Consider the following 22,482-nt stretch of genomic DNA (forward strand, 5'->3'; position numbering starts at 1 on the left):
TAAGACATTTCCAGGGGCAGATGTGGACTCTGACCACAATCTATTGGTTATGGACTGTAGATTAAAACTGAAGAAACTGCAAAAAGGTGGGAATTTAAGGAGATGGGACCTGGATAAACTGAAAGAACCAGAGGTTGTACAGAGTTTCAGGGAGAGCATAAGGGAACAATTGACAGGAATGGGGGAAAGAAATACAGTAGAAGAAGAATGGGTAGCTTTGAGGAATGAAATAGTGAAGGCAGCAAATGATCAACTAGGTAAAAAGACGAGGGCTAGTAGAAATCCTTGGGTAACAGAAGAGATACTGCCTACAGGAAAATTAAAGAGACCATTGGAGAAAAGAGAACCACTTGCATGAATATCAAGAGCTCAGATGGAAACACAGTTCTAAGCAAAGAATGGAAAGCAGAAAGGTGGAAGGAGTATATAAAGGGTCTATACAGGGGCAATGTTCTTGAGGACAATATTATGGAAATGGAAGAGGAGGTAGATGAAGATGAAATGGGAGGTATGATACTGCGTGTAGAGTTTGACAGAGCACTGAAAGACCTGAGTCGAAACAAGGTCTTGGGAGTAGACAACATTCCATTAGAACTACTGACAGCCTTGGGAGAGCCAGTACTGACAAAACTCTACCATCTGGTGAGCAAGATGTACGAGACAGGCGAAATTCCCTCAGACTTCAAGAAGAATATAATAATTCCAATCCCAAAGAAAACAGGTGTTGACAGATGTGAAAATTACTGAACTATCAGTTTAATAAGTCACAGCCGCAAAATACTAACGCGAATTCTTTACAGACAAATGGAAAAACTAGTAGAAGCCGACCTCGGGGAAGATCAGTTTGGATTCCGTAGAAATGTTGGAACGCGTGAGGCAATACTGACCCTATGATTTATCTTAGAAGAAAGATTAAGGAAAGGCAAACCTACATTTCTAGCATTTGTAGACTTAGAGAAAGCTTTTGACAATGTTGACTGGAATACTCTCTTTCAAATTCTGAAGGTGGCAGGGGTAAAATACAGGGAGCAAAAGACTATTTACAATTTGTACAGGAACCAGATGGCAGTTATAAGAGTCGAGGGACATGAAAGGGAAGCAGTGGTTGGGAAGGGAGTGAGGTTGTAGTCTCTCCACGATGTTATTCAATCTGTATATTGAGCAAGCAGTAAAGGAAACAAAAGAAAAATTCGGAATAGATATTAAAATCCATGGAGAAGAAATAAAAACTTTGAGGTTCGCTGATGACATTGTAATTCTGTCGGACACAGCAAAGGACTTGGAAGAGCAGTTGATCGGAATGCACAGTGTCTTGAAAGGAGGGTATAAGATGAACATCAACAAAAGCAAAACGAGGATAATGGAATGTAGTCAAATTAAGTCGGGTGATGCTGAGGGAATTAGATTAGGAAATGAGACACTTAAAGTAGTAAAGGAGTTTTGCTATTTGTGGAGAAAAATAACTGATGATGGTCGAAGTAAAGAGGATATGAAATGTAGACTAGCAATCGAAAGGAAAGCATTTCTAAAGAAGAGAAATCTGTTATCATCGAATATAGATTTAAGTGTCAGGAAGTCGTTTCTGAAAGTATTTGTATGGAGTGTAGCCATGTATGGAAGTGAAACATGGACGATAAATAGTTTAGACAAGAAGAGAATAGAAGCTTTCGAAATGTGGTGCTACAGAAGAATGCTGAAGATTACTCCTACTCCTACTAATGAGGAGGTATTGAATATAATTGGGGAGAAGAGGATTTTGTGGCACAACTTGACTAGAAGAAGGGATCGGTTGGTAGGACATGTTCTGAGGCATCAAGGGATCACCAATTTAGTACTGGAGGGCAGCGTGGAGGGTAAAAATCATAGAGGGACACCAAGAGATGAATACACTAAGCTGATTCAGAAGGATGTAGGCTGCAGTAGGTACTGGGAGATGAAGAGGCTTGCACAGGATAGAGTAGCATGCAGAGCTGCATCAAACTAGTCTCATGACTGAAGACCACAACAACAACATATTGTAGTAATTAAAAAACTTAAGACTGTGGCACACGACAGACAGAGAGAGAGAGAGAGAGAGAGAGAGAGAGAGAGAGAGAGAGAGAGAGAGAGAGATGGAGGAGGGAGGGGTCAGGTGTGTATGGTTAAAACAAAGAGGAATGGGGATGGAAAATGAAAGGAGAAAAGGGGGAGCACAAAGCAATGGTAAGGGGGCAGCTGAGAATAGGTGCTAGCTGAGGGTTTTTGCCACAAGGAAGCTTAGGAAGGAGGATGTGTTGGAGAGAGAGTTCCCAAAGGTGCACTAATGTAAATTTCTAAAATGCCCTTTTTCACAGTATTTATGTCACTCTCCATTCTCAGACCTGTCAGCCAGCAAGACTCAGCTGAACCACGAGCAACTTTGGGTGAAATGCCGGGAAAGAAAAAGTTCCATGAACCACAACCATACAACCCAGAAGATTCATCAACAGCTTAGATATCCAGTTGTGAAAGCCTCCATTACATAGTTCTTATTATTACTCAAGCAGAGTCCAACACTATGTCTCCGTCTCATCCATTTGGTACAATGAGGGTGTGTCACTGTGCTACGCAATGCATGTCATCTCGATGTTCCCTTTGTAGACATACGTGCTACTTCACTTATTTGTTTAGCGTGTGGAATAGCTGGTTTGTAACAGCTGATGTGTAGAACTTTCTTTGGTGTTGTAGGTTTGCACAAAGATGGTGCCACAAGGCGCACAATGACAGCAATTCCAAATTCATTATGTCTTCTACAGTAATTTTGTAAATGATTATATTGGACGCAACAATGGACACACTAAGAAAATGTCACTGTCATTTTCAAAGGTTACTGACTTCTGACTGGTAATTCATCCAGTATCTGATCATGCCGCTGGTCAGGTCAGCACCACCCAGATTCCATGATTCCACTGCTAAGAAGAGACTTGACCTTTATTTATCAGTAGTTACAAACTGACCCACACATTAATTTATTATCTTGTTTGGAAAAAAGATGATTCACTGTAATGACTTGTGGCTGATATGTTCCATAACATATCTTTAAATACATGTCAACATTTACTAAAAACAAAAACTGAAGTTTTCTGAACAACATGATCAGAAAAAAAGAAACAACTTACAAATAGCAGAGCACATAGAAAGCATGACCTATACCAGCAATCTTGAAGCCAGAGAAGGCAGGAAATATTTGCTATTCAATGCCAAGTACTGGAGATCACCTTCAGAAGTCAGTGGCTATCAGCAAATGTCATGGTTTTGTTATAACACTACTGATAAGCTAGGTATTTGACTCAAGGAAAGTGGTTTTCCACACTAACGACTGGTACAGAAAAAGGGCCAGACTGAGAGCCTGAGTTGTAAAACAAACTAAGAGAATTGTAAAAATTAATGCATAAATTACATAATAAAAAGCGTATCAGTTAAATGTTGACATGTTCAGTTTGTAAATGGGGGCAGGAGAGGGAAGTGGGGAGTTATGAGAGGGGGGGGGGGGGGGGCAGTTTATGTAACAAGGAAAGTGAAATTTAGATCAGTTTAGTATTATGAAACAATAACATAGTGTGCAGTAGTATTGTTGGCAGATAGCTCAATATTTTTGTCTGCTCGCCAGAAAATCTCTGGTTTTTAACAAATATACAATCTATTACATGTAATGACTATCAAGAAAATCAGAAGGAAAAAATAAATAAAATCCAGCACAGTGAAATGTTGAGTTTATCCCTGCTCATTTTAAAGGTAACCTGTAGCAGTAGTAGTGTTCTGATATACTAGAAAGCTTACATCCATTTATTGAAATAAACCAGCTTAGACTAACTGTTCTAGTTGTCATACAAAATGTAGGTGGAACCCAATATACATTAGTGGTAAGCAAAAGTGAAAGAAAACAGGCAGACAAAAGCCGCATAGTCATCGTAGATACAGGAAGAAAAATAAGGTTTGGAATCATCTACATAAAGTGACATTTAGAATCACTATGATATTGAATAAGTGTACCATTTGGCTGTGGTGAGAACTGGTGTGAATGGGACATCATTTGAAATGCACTGGGAAATGTTTTGGTGTTATATCCAGTGTCAATCAATGTGACCAGGGAATCTCTGTGTAGCAACGAACAATGGAGAAATTAAGTAAAATAATCACAGGCAACTATGTTGCTGTATCCCGAAGACATACATTTGCATGTAAGTGACATGAGAGGTGACTACAAGTATAAAGAAAAAACTAGGATATAAATAACTATTCCTGTCCAATTGCACTCAACAAAAGGAACCAGAAAGAGCTGTAAGACTACGACAGGCAAAGGCACAAACAAGACAGCAGTGTTTCCTCTTGTACCAAAAGGGGGAAAGATCTGGAGAAATGAGACTCTTCAAGGATTCATTATGATCATTCAGGATCCAGGAAAAACAAAGAAAGCAGGACTGTAATAAAAATATAGCAGCATGTAACATTTTAAAAAGTCTTGAAAAGTCAGAAGTGGCAGATAGGTAAAAGTGAATAGCTGAGATGCATTCAAAGGAAATAAAAATTTATAAAGGAGGGTCATTTGTGACACAGAGAAGATGATCAAGTCATATATAAACGCAAAGTTGAGCCACAAGGTGTCTGTCTCCCCCCCCCCCCCCCCCCCCCCTCCCACACACACACACACACACACACACACACACACACACACACACATTCCTGGCATTTAATATTGTCACTCAATTTCTGGATGATCCGTGGTTGTCTTTCATTCATAGGCTTCAATTACATCCAGAATTTGCAACAAAGATTAATAGTATCTATAATGTCATTTTTTTTCTTCTGCTGCTCAACATTACAGTTTAATTATTGCCTGCTTGTCTGCCTCCATAGTGCAATGGCAGCTTTACTGCCTACCACGCAAGGGGGCCCGTGTTTGATTCCTGGCAGGAGACTGGGTGTTGTGTGTCCTTCATCACCAATTTCATCATCATTGACATGCAAGTCGTCGAAGTGGCATCAACTAAAAAGACTTCCAATAAGGCAGCCGAACCCCGAAGGGGATACCCCAGCCAATAAATGCCATATGATCATTTCATTTCATTGCCTGCTTTCTTAGGAACATGTACAGTTTTGTGAAGAGTGGACAGCAACATGCCAGAAAGACTGTTCGCTCCTACTGCTATCTGTCAATCACAAAGTTATTTTATTTAAGCTATAGCCATGCATCATTTGAGAATGTGAACAGAAGTGGTGAAATCTTTGCTCTTTGCAAATAAGTCACTGAATTACAAGGAAACATCATGTTATATATGCAAGAACAACATACTTTCACTTTCTTGCAGCCACACAATTTATTTCAAATACTTTTGCATTAATCAAATAAAACATAACAATGGAAAATCCAGGATGGAATCTGACAATACTACAAAAATGATAGGTGCTACTCACCATATAGCTGAGATGCTGAGACGCACGTAGGCACAGCAAAAAGACTGTCGGGAAGTAAGCTTTCAGCCAATGAGGCCTTCATTGGAAGTACACACGCGCGCGCGCGCGCACACACACACAACACACACACACACACACACCACACACACACACACACACACAAAGGCCTTGTCGGCTGAAAGCTTACTTCCTGACAGTCTTTCTGTTGTGCCTACCTACGACTCAGCATCTCTGCTATATGCAGAGTAGCAACTATCCGTTTCATAATATTAAAACATAACTGTTCTAGACCTTACAGCAAAAATGGAAATATTCTGACCTTTTCTCTTCAATGAATTATATTTAAAAATCACAATGCGGAATCAAGATTTTGTTCCAAATTACTTACTTTGGTCTCTTCAAGGGATGCCATGGAAGTAAGACCTCTGAGGGTGTGATGGCTATTCGCTTATAAATCATAAGATTTGCCTGAGCAGAAATCTTTGGTGAAATTGCATGTATGCGGCCCTCTACATCAGTCACAGATAAGAGAGTTGAGCGCACTTGAGCTGTTCCTACTTCAGATGGTGAACCATAAACATATGTTCCATTATTAGATTTTGTTTGTATTTCAAAATATGCTTCAGGTATCAAAGTAGCCACTTCTACACCATCACCAATGCTCAGTCTGTGGTTCTCTCTAGATAAGAAAATAAAACACAGGGTAAATTATTTGTAAAATTTTTCCTGGCATAGATCTATTCAGTAAGTCAGGTTGTAAAACAACAACTTTAAGAAGTCTAGGTCACCCTAGAGTCATAAACTAGTCACAGTTATCACATAATGGATAATTATTTAACTTCAGCCACAGGTAAGGTGATATTAAGCAACACAGTTTTTTTTTAACAATTTGCTAGAGCAAATTTAATAGAGACTCATTTTTTTCTTTTTCTCCTGCAGCTCAATAACCATGCTCTGAAAGAAAAACCAATATATTAATTTTATTAGTTTCAGAAATATTTAATTTTGTCGTCGTCGTGGTCTTCAGTCCTGAGACTGGTTTGATGCAGCTCTCCATGCTACTCTATCCTGTGCAAGCTTCTTCATCTCCCAGTATCTACTGCAACCTACATCCTTCTGAATCTGCTTAGTGTATTCATCTCTTGGTCTCCCTCTACGATTTTTACCCTCCACATTAATTTTAAAATGCAAAATTGGTCAACTTCACCTCATTTGATGGTACTAGAACAGTTCCCAACATGAACTTTCATTATGTAGGTTGCTCTTATTTCCTTCTTAGAGATTCTTGCTTCAAGGGTCTACTCAATTCCGCATGTAAAAGGATGAATACTTAGCTACAGAAGTACAGGGCTACTACAAATGATTCATTCATTTTCAAAGTTCTGTATTTTCCAAGTGTGTACAAATATCATTGATGCATGAATAGAACTGTAAACTACAAAGTAAGCATTGTGCTCACCAGCTGGTGGTATGAGTGCAGTGCCTTAACACAATGGTGGCAAAGCATGAGGGTGAACATTTCGCCTCCAACCTGATATTCAGTGAAAAAGCAACCTTCCATTTCTATGGAAAGGTTAGTCACCACAATGTGAGAAAGTGCTGCACGCAAAATCTTCATGAAATTGTGGCACATGAAAGAGATTGGTCAAAGGTTAACGTTTTCTGTGCAATGTCACAGATGAAGCTGTGTGGGCCGCTTTTCTTCTGCAAGAAGACTGTGACGAGTACCTCTTACCACGGCATGTTGCAGTTGTGGTTGCTTCCACAAGTGATTTCTAATTCTGAGAACTTCATCTTCCAACAAAACAGGGCAACATCAATGTACATTGCTAGCTTAACAATGAACTTCCACACTGCTAGACTTAACATAGTGGTGAAGATGATGTAGCTCTGTTCCCTTGGCCTCACAGCTCACATGATCTAAGGCCTCGTGGCTTTTGCCTTTGGGGGTACCATTAGGACCGTGTTTACATACTCTCACTACCAAGAACACTGGAACAGCTCAGAGAGCATATCAATGCCGCTGCAACAACCACTGACACAGAAGTTGCTACATCAGTTATGGAACAAACCTGACTACTGCTCAGATATGTGGCCTCTGAGGCTCACTCATAGAACATCTACAGCTTGGAAAATGCAAACTTGGTGAGTTCATGATTTTATGTATGTACCAGTCAAATCTGTACAAGTAATACTTTGGAAAATATACAGGGTGGTCCATTGATCATGACCGGGCCAAATACCTCACGAAATAAGCGTCAAACGAAAAAACTGCAAAGAACGAAACTTGTCTAAAGGGGGGAAACCAGATGGCGCTATGGTTGGCCCGCTAGGTCAAACAGATATCAACTGCGTTTTTTAAAATAGGAACACCCATTTTTTATTACATATTCGTGTAGTACATAAAGAAATATGAATGTTTTAGTTGGACCACTTTTTTCGTTTTGTGATAGATGGCACTGTAATAGTCACAAACATATGGCTCACAATTTTAGATGAACAGTTGGTAACAGGTAGGTTTTTTTAATTAAAATATAGAACGTAGGTACATTTGAACATTTTATTTCGGTTGTTCCAATGTGATACATGTACCTTTGTGAACTTATCATTTCTGAGAACGCATGCTGTTACAGCGTGATTACCTGTAAATACCACATTAATGCAATAAATGCTCAAAATGATGTCCATCAACCTCAATGCATTTGGCAATACGTGTAACGACATTCCTCTCAACAGTGAGTAGTTCGCCTTCCGTAATGTTCGCACATGCATTGACAATGCGCTGACACATGTTGTCAGGCATTGTAGGTGGATGCGATAGCAAATATCCTTAAACTTTCCCCACTGAAAGAAATCCGGGGACATCAGATCCGGTGAACGTGCGGGCCATGGTATGGTGCTTCAACGACCAATCCACCTGTCACGAAATATGCTGTTCAATACTGCTTCAACCGCACACGAGCTATGTGCCGGACATCCATCATGTTGGAAGTACATTACCATTCTGTCATGCAGTGAAACATCTGTAGTAACATCGGTAGAACATTACGTAGGAAATCAGCATACATTGCACTATTTAGATTGCCAATGATAAAATAATGCCGCACCATACATTAAACCGCCAAGGTCGCTGATGTACCACTTGTCGCAGCCATCGTGGATTTTCCGTTGCCCAATAGTGCATATTATGCCGGTTTATGTTATCGACGTTGGTGAATGACGCTTCGTCGCTACATAGAATGTGTGCAAAAAATCTGTCATCGTCCTCCCGTAATTTCTCTTGTGCCCAGTGGCAGAACTGTACACGACGTTCAAAGTCGTCGCCATGCAATTCCTGGTGCATAGAAATATGGTACAGGTGCAATCGATGTTGATGTAGCTTTCTCAACACCGACATTTTTGAGATTCCCGATTCTCGCGCAAATTGTCTGCTACTGATGTGCGGATTAGCCGCGACAGCAGCCACAACACCTACTTGGACATCATCATTTGTTGCAGGTCGTGGTTGATGTTTCACATGTGGCTGAACACTTCCTGTTTCCTTAAATAACGTAACTATCCGGCGAACGGTCCGGACACTTGGATGATGTCATCCAGGATACAGAGCAGCATACATAGCACAGGCCCATTGGGCATTTTGATCACAATAGCCATACATCAACATTATATTGACCTTTTCTGCAATTGGTAAACGGTCCATTTTAACATGGGTAATGTATCACAAAGCAAATACTGTCCGCACTGGCAGGATGTTATGTGATAACACATACTTATATGTTTGTGACTATTACAGTGCCATCTATCACAAAGTGAAAAAAGTTTTCCATCTAAAACATTCGTATTTCTTTACGTACTACACGAATATGTAATAAAAAATGGGGGGTTCCTATTTAAAGAAACTTAATTGATATCCATTTGACCTATGGCAGCACCATCTAGCGGGCCAACCATAGTGCCATCTGGTTTCCCCCTTCAAGCGTGACAAGTTTCATTCTTTGTAGTTTTTTCGTTTGATGCTTATTTCGTGAGATATCTGGCCCAGTCACAATCAATGGACCACCCTGTAGAGCTCTAAAAATGAATGAACCATTTATAGTAGCCCTGTCTATCTGCCATACTTCTGTAATTTTTCTGTTGCAGCAACTGCAAAGGTGACATTCCTCTTTCATTTTGATTAATGTTATAGTTCATGCATATTTTCTATGACTTTTGTTGCCAAAGGACTGTGAGGCAGTGTTTGGAAGCAGACTAATTTGCTCAGGTTCTCTGATATATTGTTGAAATAGGAAGTTGAAGAACCTCCAAGTCAAATTTAGCATTTGGCTCTGATGACACAGTGACAAAGTGACTGTTTGCAATCTTAGAGATAATAGGTGCATTTCACTGGCCAATCTGAACTAATTCATGAAACTAAGAAAAAATCTCACATTTTGAACAGTTTGCCTGTAATATAGTTCTCTGGTGGCCTTATCAAGTAAAATTGCTAACCAATATTTGCAGTCTTTTCAGAAGACAATGTTTATTCTCACATATCAACACCCTGTTGATAACAAAATTCGGATGGGATGGTAATATGTGATGATAAATGTAACTCACGGATTTTACCAAAAGACTGTGCATGGATTAAGGAACGCAATTCGAGGCTGTGAAAGAGTGTAATGACTGCCGCAAAGGTTCAGTGGAGTTCTAGAAGGGTTAACCTAATTTCGCAGCACAACTTCAGGAACTTAACTATGTTCAGGTCACGCTAACACAGTCCAAAAGATCTACTTGCACTCAGCCGCCCTGAGGTAATTTCAGGAACTGAAACTTGAATGGGACTACTGGTATATTTATAGAGAGATCTCAATATCCATTGTTACTATAATCATATGATGTACTGATGTAGGCATCGACTATCTTTTTCATCCTTCCTTACACATTTACCCTCTGAGACACTGTATCCCCCTTTGTCCATCCAACAATAAAGGACATTCTTATTTTTAATCTACAAAACATAAAGTTTTGATGAATAATTTCACTGTATGTTCATCAGTCCGACTGCAGTTCCTTTTGTCTCAGCATTTGGTAAGCATGGGAATCATCTTCTGCTTCACATTAGTATCTAGACCCAACAGATTTACAGTGCCTGTACTGGTGCACAAACTTTATTCAGAGAGCTTTCCTGTCTTCTACATGAAAGGTGGCAGTGCTAAGGATACTGCTTATTCCCAAAAAAGCTAACGGGTTTGTTACCACTGCAATTCTTTACTGGTGTGCACATTACTTCACACCATGATTTAACTGTATCTGCAAGAGTTACATCGCTATTTGCAGTCACACTCATTTCCAGCTGGGACAGAAGCTTTTATTTCCTTATTAGAAAGAAGATAAAATTATTAATGTAGTCAAATGTCCATTCTGACAGTAAACTGTGTGCAATCTAATCTCTGATGCAAGAAGGAAGATTAGCATATAATATCTCACTGACAATAAGGTTATTACAGATAGATCAAGAGCTTAAATAAATTAGGACATTGGTGATGGTCTTTTCAAAGAAATCACCCGAGCATTCACTATATATGATTCACAGAAACCAAATAATAATTCAGTCTGGTTATGTGAACAGGCATTTGAATCTATTCTTCTGTAATGCACACCTAGTGAAAAAACTCAACTCACACTAGTTCAGCTGCTGGACAACTGTGGACTGACAAGAAAAACATCAAATATAGACATAAAACTTACAAAACTGTATTTGACTATCAATATTGTATAAATAGTAAAATTCACAGTCTTGATCACATTTTATTTTATTTTTACAGATAACTGGATTCAGTTTTACAGTCATCATAAGATCTTATATGGAAGTGACACAGGATCATACAAACTTGCCATCATTTGATTGTCACATGGACTCCTGCACGGAGGACACAGAAATAAGAATCCCTGGCATAGAGAAGCAACTGAAGGAGTTGAAAACAAATATGTCGCCAGGTCCAGATGAAATCCCAATTTCATTTTACAGAGTATTCTGTGGCACTGGCCCCTTACTTAGTTTGCATTTATCATGAATCTCTCAAGAGCGCCATTTCCAGCAAATCACTAGCATAATACTGCACCATGCACTCAATGGTCACTGCTGCCTGCCTGCTGGCCAGTACCCAGGTAATTACCAAAACCACGGACACTTCAGCAGGTAGTATACGTCACAATTGTGGTAGCAACACAACAACAAATCTGCTATGAAATGTATAAATAGTGGTTGTTCTAACTAAATAAAAATTTTTTTTTCTCTGTGATTTCGGTTTTTGGGATTTGAATAAGCTCACTGAACCATACCAGCTATCAGGAAAATCACTGAACTTCTTTAACATGATGTAAAAAATTGCAAATTGCTTTTTCAGATATACAGTATAGTTAAATATCAGTGAAGCCAACTCAATACTCTTTCACAAAAACCTCTTTAAAATATGCCACTTGTCTCACTATATTTTTGAAATTAAGTTGTGACTGGGACTGCATAAACAATACACATGACTTTGAATTACACTTTGCTTTCAAATTATAAGGAAAGCAATGTGAATGTGAATGAATGCAAATCTAACAAAATAGTCTACATTGTTTCGTCACTTATATATCAGCTGTGAAAAAATATTCTCATAACATTATGACCTAGTTTGTATTACATTTCTACGATTTAATTTCTCCTTACTCTTACATAATCATAGTCACTGTGCTTGAAAATTAACTATTGTCACTTATATGTAACTAAAGAACCATAAAAACCATGTAAAAATTCTTAAACTTAACAAAAGAGGTGCCACACCATCATCATCAAATCACCAAGTCATCATGCACGGGTCCGTCACAGAGTCGGCTTCCAGTGTGGTGTCACTTCATTCCACAGTCATCTTGAAAGGGCCACTTGGTAGAGGGTCCAACCTTACCTTATGAGCCGAAGTTCGAACTCAGACCCTCCTAGCCACCAATCCACTTGTGCATATACAAGTCACTGCCAGCAGGCTGTCTTGTACTCAGCGGACCATTTCAGCTTGCCACATCAGCCATGAGAGAGATCACCCCCAGATTGGGATGCTGACTACACGAGAACGCACCACACCTAGGCAGCACTGTGGGTAGCAGCTGCCGATGACCTACTACACCGATCTGCCACTGGTCCTAGGGACGAGACCCACTTTCAGCACCACCAGATGGAGGCTTGAGCTTGTCATACCAACTATTCGAGAAATAAACGAATTGTACCACCTTTGAATATCACATGATAGTGTATGTTGAGTATGTAGATAATGAGGGCTTTATGCCACGGGGATCGGGGAAGTTAAGGCAAATATAGGTACTAGGCAACTGAAGGCATAGTTTGTTGGAAATAGTGTTGTTATGTGAATCATGAATTTAGCTGACTTCCAAGGGTGCACATTGGGAGATACGTGTTTTGACATCCACAGAGTGCCCTAGTCGTGTGTGAAGCTTCTACCATCATCTTCATCAATATGATTACACTGCAAGTGCATGGCAGAGGGTTCAAGAACCACCTTCAACCTATTTCTCTATTGTTCCACTATTGGACAGTGAGCAGGAAAAATGAACACAAATCTGTCTGTGCATACTCTGACATCTCTTTTTTTTTTTATTATTATTATTATTATGATCATTTTTCCCTACATAAATGGGCACCAATAAAGTACTTTCACATTTGGAGGATAAAGTTAATGACTGAAATTTCATGAGAAGAACCTGCAGGGGGGGGGGGAGGAAGAAGAAGAAGTCTATGTTTTAGTAATTGCCCCTCCAATACTCGTATCATATCTGTGCCACTCTCTCCCCTACTTCACAATAACATGAAACCAGCTGCCCTTCTTTGAACTTTTTAGATGTCCTCCAAGGATCCTATGAGATGCTGATCCCACACCACTCAGCAATACTCCAGAAGAAGACAGAGAACATTAGTGTAGACAACATCTTTAGTAGATTTGTTGCATTTTCTAAGAGTTTTGTTAATATATCACTGTCTTTGGTTTGCTTCCCCACAATATTATCTATGTGGTCGTTTGAAGTTATGTTATCCATAATTTAAATCCCTAAGTATCCATTTGAATTTACAGCCTTCAAATTTGTGTGATTTATCATGTACCGGTAACCGAAATTTAGTGGAGTCCTTTTAGTGCTTATGTTGATTACTTCACACTTTTTGTTATTTAGAGTCAATTGCCTCTTTTCGCACCAGACAGATATCTCGTCTAAAGCACTTCGCAACTGATTTTGATCTGATAACTTTACAAGATGGTAAATGACAGCATCAAATGCAAACAAACTAAGAGAGCTGCTCAGACTGTCTTCTACATCATTTACACAGATGAGGAACAGCAGAGGGCCTATAACAATTTCTTGTGGTATGCCACATAATACTTTTACAAAATCCATCCATATAACTGAAACGATACTCAATAAGCATGCAATTTGATTTAAAGTCGTGTTTGAGGAATGGTGTCAAAAACTGCCTGCAAATATAAAAGTAGGTAATCAACATCTGTCGATGGCACTCCTTACTTCATGACAATAAAGAGTGAGTTTCAAGAGAAAGATATTTTCTGAATATGTGTTTGCTATTTGTCAATAAATCGTTTTCTTCAAGGTAATTCATAATGTTGTAACAAAGTACATAAGTTGCAACTTAAATAGTGGCAACACTGCTGTGGAGACACTATACAATGGAATCTACTATTGTCACTGATAACACACGTTGTTGACATATCTACCTTACCTCTGAGCAAATGGCCTCGCCCATCCCACATCATCGGTGTGCGCACAATCAGGGGAAACTCAGTCACTTGTGAGCGAGGCTCTAACATAACAGTGTCACTATGTTTTCGAAACAGGAACAACGGAGTTGGATCAAGATTGAATCTGCCAGAGATCGTACAGCACGACAGTGCCATCAAGGTCTTCAAGAGGCGTGCATGGAATCAACATCGCCATACAGAACAGTGGCACGTTGGGTAAAAGTCTTCAATGAAGGTCAGCAAACTGTAGCAGACATGCATCGGGCAGGTCGTCCTAGCATCTCTGAAGAAGAAGTGCATGCTGTTGCCACATTAGTGGACAGTGATCGACGCCATACGATTCATGAGCTAGCCCACGAAACCGGATTAGCACATACAACTGTGCTTTCCACCCTAAAGGAATGCCTGGGCATGCGAAAAATCGCATCACGATGGAATCCGCATGACTTGATGAAATTGGAGAAATGGATGAGTTACGACGCTGCTCAGACGCACTTGGAGCACTATGAGCGTGAAGGAGAGGCTTTCTTGCAGCGTACAGGGTGTATACGTGGACAAGGAAAAAAAATTCTTGGATTTTTACCGGATTTCCCGGTTAAAAATACACTTTCTCCCGGATGAAAATACACTTTTTCCATGTTAAGTGACAGTATACTCTTCCTCGGCACTGTAAAAGTCGTCAATCCTTTGAATGTTTATGGTTTTATATACCAATGTAGAATTTCCTGGCACTTTAGAAAACGAAACTCAGGGGGAAAAACACGTTTTGAAAGACCTTTGATGTGCAGCAACATGTACGCTGCATATTTTCGTATTACGAAGGTATAAATTTGAATTCCACCAAATAAAGCATGTCACTTTCCGAAGCATTGAAATTGAAATTGAAATTGCGATGCGCTTTTGTAAGCGTCATAGCTCATTCACGTGATCTCGCCACCTGATGACAGCAATAGGGCACGTGATAGTCAGCCAATAGCAAGATCACTCTTAAGTAAGTACACAAATAAGAAAAGTTAATGGCTTCAATTAATATACATAGCATTCACATATAATATTGGTCTCTAACATTAGTAAGTTGGAAGAGAAGCTAAGCTTTCACATATAATGTTGATCTTTTTTGCAGGTGTTGCACTTTAATACACACACAACAAATGTGCCAGTAAAATTTTTAGTAACGACGCAAATGTGTCATCTTCTGGGCTTTAAATACTTCTAAATGGTCATCCTCGAAGAGTTGAGTTTTAAATGAGAGTCAAACGCTTTGTGATTTAAGAAATTCACCGTACATTCTCGCACATAATTCAAGTTGCATAAAAGGAAATCTGCTTTGAATGTAACGCTTTTCAAGCCATCATTCGCAATATTTTCCCGCGACCTGTTAGAAATAGGTTCGTGTCAGCAGTTGCCAGATAACTGGCGTCACCACGCTTGTGCAGCTACGATGACGCAGGAAGCCCATATGTTCGTACATTAAAAGATCTTACATTATGTCATAAAAGAAACATGACATCAAAGGATACTTCAAGAGCGTCGAGATTTTGCGCACCATACTAAAGTGCATAATTCGGTTTAAAATGCACATCCGTATGTAAATTTTCTTGGAGTATCAGTACTCATGTTTGGTTCTTTATTATAGCTTAATGCCATACGTGCACTTGAAATGCAGCAAACAGTTGAAACTACCCAATAGTGTGAAATTAAACACTTCCTTTCAAATAAATCGACTGTCTCAGTAGAAAGGATTAATAAAAGCCAAATCTCTTTAGCAAACCAGCAAAAATAACTTCATTGTTCTGTAAGGCGATGAATGCTTGACTGTTAAAGGTGGAAATAAAATCTGAAACTATTAACATATTTTAGCCTGCCGTAATTATGCGAATGTATTTTAATTCATTTGATAGCTCCCGGCCACAAAAATCCGTTTGTTATCATTTAACGTGAGAGCAATAAACGAAGAGGAAACAACAAAATCACTGAACGTAAACTCAGGTCACGTGGAGACGACCCACCTCCCCACAGACTGCTCTGTGCATCAGCCCCGGATCTATGACATTTCCGAACGGGGACAATGTTAAGTAGTGGCGCCCAGCCACACTTCCGTAACCAAAAGTGGGAGGAGGTACTACTCACACATGACTCAACTGCACATGTGCAAGAGCCCACCTGCAACTGCTCAAACAAATCTAATTTAACAGTTGTCACATCACGCTCATCAGAGGCAATTTGCTGTTATAAAGCATTGCATAGTGTTCCTAAAGCCTTTTACACACTTTACTGTTGGCAGACGCTTGTATGAGCACTGTTTTGTTGTTGTATACGGTGCATTTCCTTTGCAATTTTAGTTTTATTTGCATTCCCCCCCCCCCCCCCCCCCATTCATGTTTTGTTGCTACAGTATCATTCTGCAGTAGCGGGATACAATAATATCCTTTGTTAGAGTATTGGTTCTTACCAGTCAAAAGCACAAAAATTTAACTGAAAACTAAAACAATGAAAAATTCCCAGAATTCTAAACAATTCCCGGGTTTTCCCCGGTTTTCCCCCAGATGGAAAAATTCCTGGGTTTTTCCCGGGTCTTCCGGTTGTCCCGGTCGTATACACCCTGTTGTAACACTGGATGAGACACGGGCCACGTTGTATGAGCCAAAACTGAAACGCCAATCCAACGAATGGCATCATTATGGGTTGATAGTTGATAGTGCGTCACAGCCCCAGTATGGTGAAAGTTATGGTGATTCGCGTGTACGACTGTGATGGTGTTATCCTAACGCATTACGTTACTCCATGGCAGACCGTCAATGCACAGTATTACTGTTCGTTTTTGGAGCATCACCTGCGACCAACTTTGTGAAAGAAGTGGCGACACTTTCTGCGCAACCCACCCATCATTTTGCACAACAATTCGCGGGCACATACTGCGCAAGCTGTGGCTGCTCTGTTCAGCTGATGGGACTGGGAAGTAACGTACCATCCACCATACACCCCGGACTTAAGTCCTTGTGACTTTGATTTGATTGTGAAGATGAAGGAACCACTTTGTGCCATTCGCTTCAGAACTGTTCCAGAGATTCGACAGGCAGTAGACTACTCCATTCACACCATCAACAGAACAGGCTCTGCTAATGGTATACTACGCCTTCCGCATTGCTGGTAACAGATTCTACACAAAGCTGCTGACTACTTCAAAGAACAGTAACAGGTGCAAACATGTAACTCTTTTGTATCGGTTGTGAATAAATAGTTGCCACTATTTAAGTTCCAACCCACGTATATGTTCCAAAATCCTATTGCAATTCGACATTAGTGATATGGGTCTATAATTTAGCAGATTGCTCTTCCTTTCTTGAGTATTGGTGTGACCTCTGCAACTTTTCAGGCTTTAAGTATACATCTTTCAATGAGTGAGTGGTTGTAAATGATTGCTAAGTATGAAGATATTGTGTAAGTGTACTCTGAAAGGAACCTAACTGGCATACAATTGGGACCAGAGACCTTGCCTTTATTAAGTGATTTAAGCTGTTTCGCAGCACTGAGGCTATCTACATTTAAGTTATTCACAGAGGCAGTTTGTTCTTGATTCATATTCTGGAATATTTACTTCAATCTTCCGTGTATAGTAAACCTGCTTTAATTGCACTGTCATCAGTGACATTACAACTGCTATCTCCCAGTGATGGTACTACTTGTGTCTTGTTTTTTGCATTTAACCCGAATCTTTTTGGATCATGGAGCTGGTAATAAGCATCTCAAATTGAAGTTCATGTCAAATTTCGAGCTTTGTAAAATTTTGTCAATCTTGGGGATTTTGAGTTCTTTTAAATTTGGCACGGTTTTTTTTTTGTTGCTTCTGTCTTGTTTTATGTCTCTTATTAATTTTGTCTTTCCATAATGTGAAACTGATACAAAATAACCATGGATGTAAATGGGTCATTGGCCATGATGTCATCTTATACAGTCCTTGGCCCTCGAAGTTTAGTCAGCATGATAGCAGAGGATTGAACTGTTTCCTTAGTTCTTCCACAGCTAGTTTGCAATTAGCTACTCGCCACAACGATAATGTAGACAGGCACAATGAAAAGATTATTATACATTGAGCTTTTGGCCAAAGTCTTCTTCAGAAAGAAAATGAAAACCATTCACACAAACAAGCACACCTCATGCAAACATGACGACTACCTCTGGGTCACACTGGCCAGAATGCAACTTTTACATTGAACGAAAGCAGCACTCTGGAATGGGGGTGGGAAAGTGGAAGGGCTAGCATGTGGAGAGAGGAGCCAGCGCTGCCTGGCGGACTGTGCAGGGACTAAGTGGCAGGACAATTCCACCAGGCCCAGCATTGGGAGACTGTGGAAAAGGGGGCAGGTGAGGAGGGATTGGGGGGGGGGGGGGGGGGGGGGGGAAGGAGCAGAGAAGGAGAAAAGACTTTTGGGTGCACTGGCAAAGTGTGACACACAATGCGGCTGAGGGAACATGGACTGGAGGAGGTTACAGGACAGAGGTGGTGGAACCAGTTGGGTGGAGGGTGTGCAGACAGTTGAGGCCAGGATGATTTCGGGAGCAGAGGAATCTGTTGCAACTCCCATCTTATTATCCTTACAACACATTCTCTGCTCCAAAAATCACCCCAGCCTCAACCCTAGGGGTAACCTACTATCCCCACACTTTCCAACCAACAGTTTCCACCTCCTGTCCTATCACCTCATCTACATCTACATGATACTCCGCAATCCACCATAAGGGTGCGCAGTGGGGGTATACCCTGTGCCACTACTCGTCACTTCCCCTCCTGTTCCCCTTGCAAAATAGAGCGAGGGAAAAAAGACCATCTGTACACCTCTGTATGAGCCCTAATTTCTTGTATCTTATCTTTGAGGTCCTTACATGTGATGTAAGTTGACGGGTGCTAAAATTATTTGGCAGTCAGCTTCAAATGCCAGTTCTCTAAATTTTCTTAATAGTGTTTTCCTAAAAGAACACCGCCTTCCCTCCAGGGATACCCATTTGAGTTCCCAGAGCATCTCCATAAAACACTTACATTCTGTTCAAACCTACTGGTACCTACTGGTAACAAATCCAGCAGCCCTCCTCTCAATTGCTTCAATGTCTTCCTTCAATCCATCCTGGTACAGAGCCCAAACACTCAAGCAGTACTCAAGAATAGGTCACACCTGTGTCCTATTTGTGGTCTCCTTTACAGGTGAACCAATCCTAAAATTGTCCCAAAAAACCACAGTCAACCATTTTGCCTTCCCTACCACAGTTTTAGCATTGATAGTTTTTAGACTTTCGGCATAAGAAGTCACCCCATTCTGCCAAAGGCCTTGCCAAACAGGGTTGAGGAGCAGACAGAGGTTCAGGACACTCTCTTTTTTGTCCTAGGGGTGGGAAATTGGCCCTAAAGGCGGAGGAATCAGCAATGATCAATGGCACGAGGATGCAGAAGGCAATGGACACCAGTGCATTAATGACACATAATGTGTATCCACAGAACATGTGGCCTGTATTTGAAGAAATGTCATGATGATCTCTCCATTGGCAAAAGATTCCAGAATAGCCCCCATTCAGATCTCCAGGAGGGGACTGCCAAGGGGGAGGTTACCCATGAGAAAAAGATTAAATAGTCAACGAAAGGATAACAGTCTACGAGTTGGGGTGTGGAATGTCAGAAGCTTGAATGTGGTAGGGAAAACTAGAAAATCTTAAAAGAGAAATGCAAAGGCTCCATCTAGATATAGTAGGGGTCAGTGAAGTGAAGTGGAAAGAAGACAAGGATTCTGGTCAGATGAGGTCATCAGCAGTGGAAAAAGGTATAACAGGAGTAGGATTCATTATGAATAGGAAGGGAGGGCAGAGAGTGTGTTACTGTGAACAGTTTAGTGACAGGGTTGTTCCTATCAGAATCAACAGCAAACCAACACCGACAACAATGGTTTTTGATACACATGGCAATGTCACAAGCTGAAGATGAAGAGACAGAGAAAGTGTATGAGGATATTGGATGAGTAATACAGTATGTAAAGGGGGGATGAAAATCTAATAGTCGTGGGGGGACTGGAATGCAGTTGTAGGGGAAGTAGTAGAAGAAAAGATTACAGGAGAATATTGGCTTGGGACAAGGAATGAGAAAGGAGAAGACTAATTGAGTTCTGTAACAAGTTTCAGCAAGTAACAGTGAATACTCTGTTCAAGAATCACAGGAGGAGGAGTTACACTTGGAAAAAGCCCGGGTGATATGGGAAGATTTCAGTTAAATTATATCATGGCCAGACAGAGATTCCGAAATTAGATACTGGATTGTAAGGCATACCCAGGATCAGATATAGACTCAGATCACAATATAGTAGTGTTGAAGAGTAGGCTGAAGTTTAAAGACATTAGTCAGGAAGAATCAATACGCAAAGAAGTGGGATACGGAAGTACCTAAGGAATGACAAGATACGGATGAAATTCTCTAAAGCTATAGATACAGCAATGAGGAATAGCTCAGTAAGCAGTACAGTTGAAGAGGAATGGACATCTCTGAAAAGGACCAGCACAAAAGTTGGGAAGGAAAACATAGGTACAAAGAAGGTAACTGCGAAGAAACCATGGGTAACAGAAGAAATACTTCAATACATCGATGAAAGGAGGAAGTACAAAAATGTTCCAGGAAACTCAGGAAATACAAGTCGCTGAGGAATGAAATAAACAGGAAGTGCAGGGAAGCTAAGATGAAATGGCTGTAGGAAAAATGTGAAGACATCGAAAAAGAAATGATTGTCCCTTCTGTGACATTAAAAGCAAGGGTGATAACATTAAGAGTGCAATGGGAATTCCACTGTTAAATGCAGAGGAGAGAGCGGATAGGTGGAAATAATACACTGAAAGCCTATGACGGAGAAGATTTGTCTGACATGATAGATGAAGAAACAGGAGTTGATCTAGAAGAGAGAGGAGATCCAGTATTAGAATCAGAAGTTAAGAGAGCTTTGGAGGACTTATCATTGGGGGAAGTGGCAACAAGACGACTATTCATGTCGGTGTGTAGAATGTATGAGTTTGGACAAATACAATCTGACTTTCGGAAAAGAATCATCCACACAATTCCGAAGACAGCAAGAGCTGACAAGTGCAAGAATTATCGCATAATCAACTTAATGGCTCATGCAGCTGAGTCACTTACAAGAATAATATACAGAATAATGGAAAAGAAAATTGAGGATGCACTAGATGACGATCAGTTTGGATATAGGAAAGGTAAAGGCACGAGAGAGGCAATTCTGACATTGTGGTTAATAATGGAAGCAAGACAGAAGTAAAATCAAGACATTTTCGTAGGACTTGTCAGCCTGGAAAAAGTGTTCGACAATGTAAAATGGTGCAAAAGTTTCGAAATTCTGAAAAAAGTAGGGGTAAGCTATAGGGAAAGAAGGATCATATACAATATGTGCAACAGCCAAGAGAGAATAATAAGAGTGGACGACCAAGAAAAAAGTGCTCATATTAAAAAGGCTGTAAGACAAGGACGCAGCCTTTTGCTCTTACTGTTCAAACTGTACATCGAGAAAGCAATGATGGAAATAAAAGAAGGGTTCAGGAGTGGAATTAAAATTCAAGGTGAAAGGATATCAACGATATGATTTGCTGATGACATTGCTATCTCGAGTGAAAGTAAAGAAGAATTACATAATCTGCTGAACGGAATGAACAATTTAATGAGTACAGAGGATGGATTGAGAGTAAATTGAAGGAAGGCAAAGGTAATGAGAAGTAGTAGAAATGACAACAGCGAGCTACTTAACATCAAGATTGATGGTCATGAAGCAGATGGAGTTAAGGAATTCTGCTGCCTAGGCAGTAAAATACCCAATGACGGATGGAGCAAGGAGGACGTCAAAAGCAGACTAGCAATGGCAAAAAGGGCATTCCTGACCAAGACCAATCTACTAATATCAAATATCGGCCTTAATTTGAGAAAGAAATTTCTGATAATGTACATCTGGAGTACAGAATTGTATGGTAGTGAAACGTGGACTGGGAAAACCGGAACAGAAGAGAATCTAAGCATTTGAGATGTGGTGCTACAGACAAATGTTGAAAATTAGGTGAACTGATAAGGTAAGGAACGAGAAGGTTCTGGACAGAATCGGAGAGGAAAGGAATATGTGGAAAACACTGATAAGGAGAAGGGACAGGATGATAGGACATCTGTTAAGACATGAGGGAATGACTGCAAAAACTGTAGAGGAAGCCAGAGCTTGGAATACATCCAGCAAATAATTGA

General features: G+C 40.2%; 1 protein-coding gene across 1 annotated transcript in view; it reads right to left on the minus strand.

The window, feature by feature from the left end:
• LOC126088118 (nuclear pore membrane glycoprotein 210) overlaps nucleotides 1-22,482 on the minus strand; it is a 241,665-nt gene that overhangs the window by 142,343 nt on the left and 76,840 nt on the right. The window contains exon 6 of the mRNA XM_049906217.1: nucleotides 5,822-6,112. Within this exon, the coding sequence (XP_049762174.1) occupies nucleotides 5,822-6,112 (291 nt within the window). The remainder of the gene's footprint in view (nucleotides 1-5,821; nucleotides 6,113-22,482) is intronic.

This window comes from Schistocerca cancellata, chromosome 6 (assembly GCF_023864275.1).
Source record: "Schistocerca cancellata isolate TAMUIC-IGC-003103 chromosome 6, iqSchCanc2.1, whole genome shotgun sequence".
Taxonomy (NCBI): Eukaryota; Metazoa; Arthropoda; class Insecta; order Orthoptera; family Acrididae; genus Schistocerca; species Schistocerca cancellata.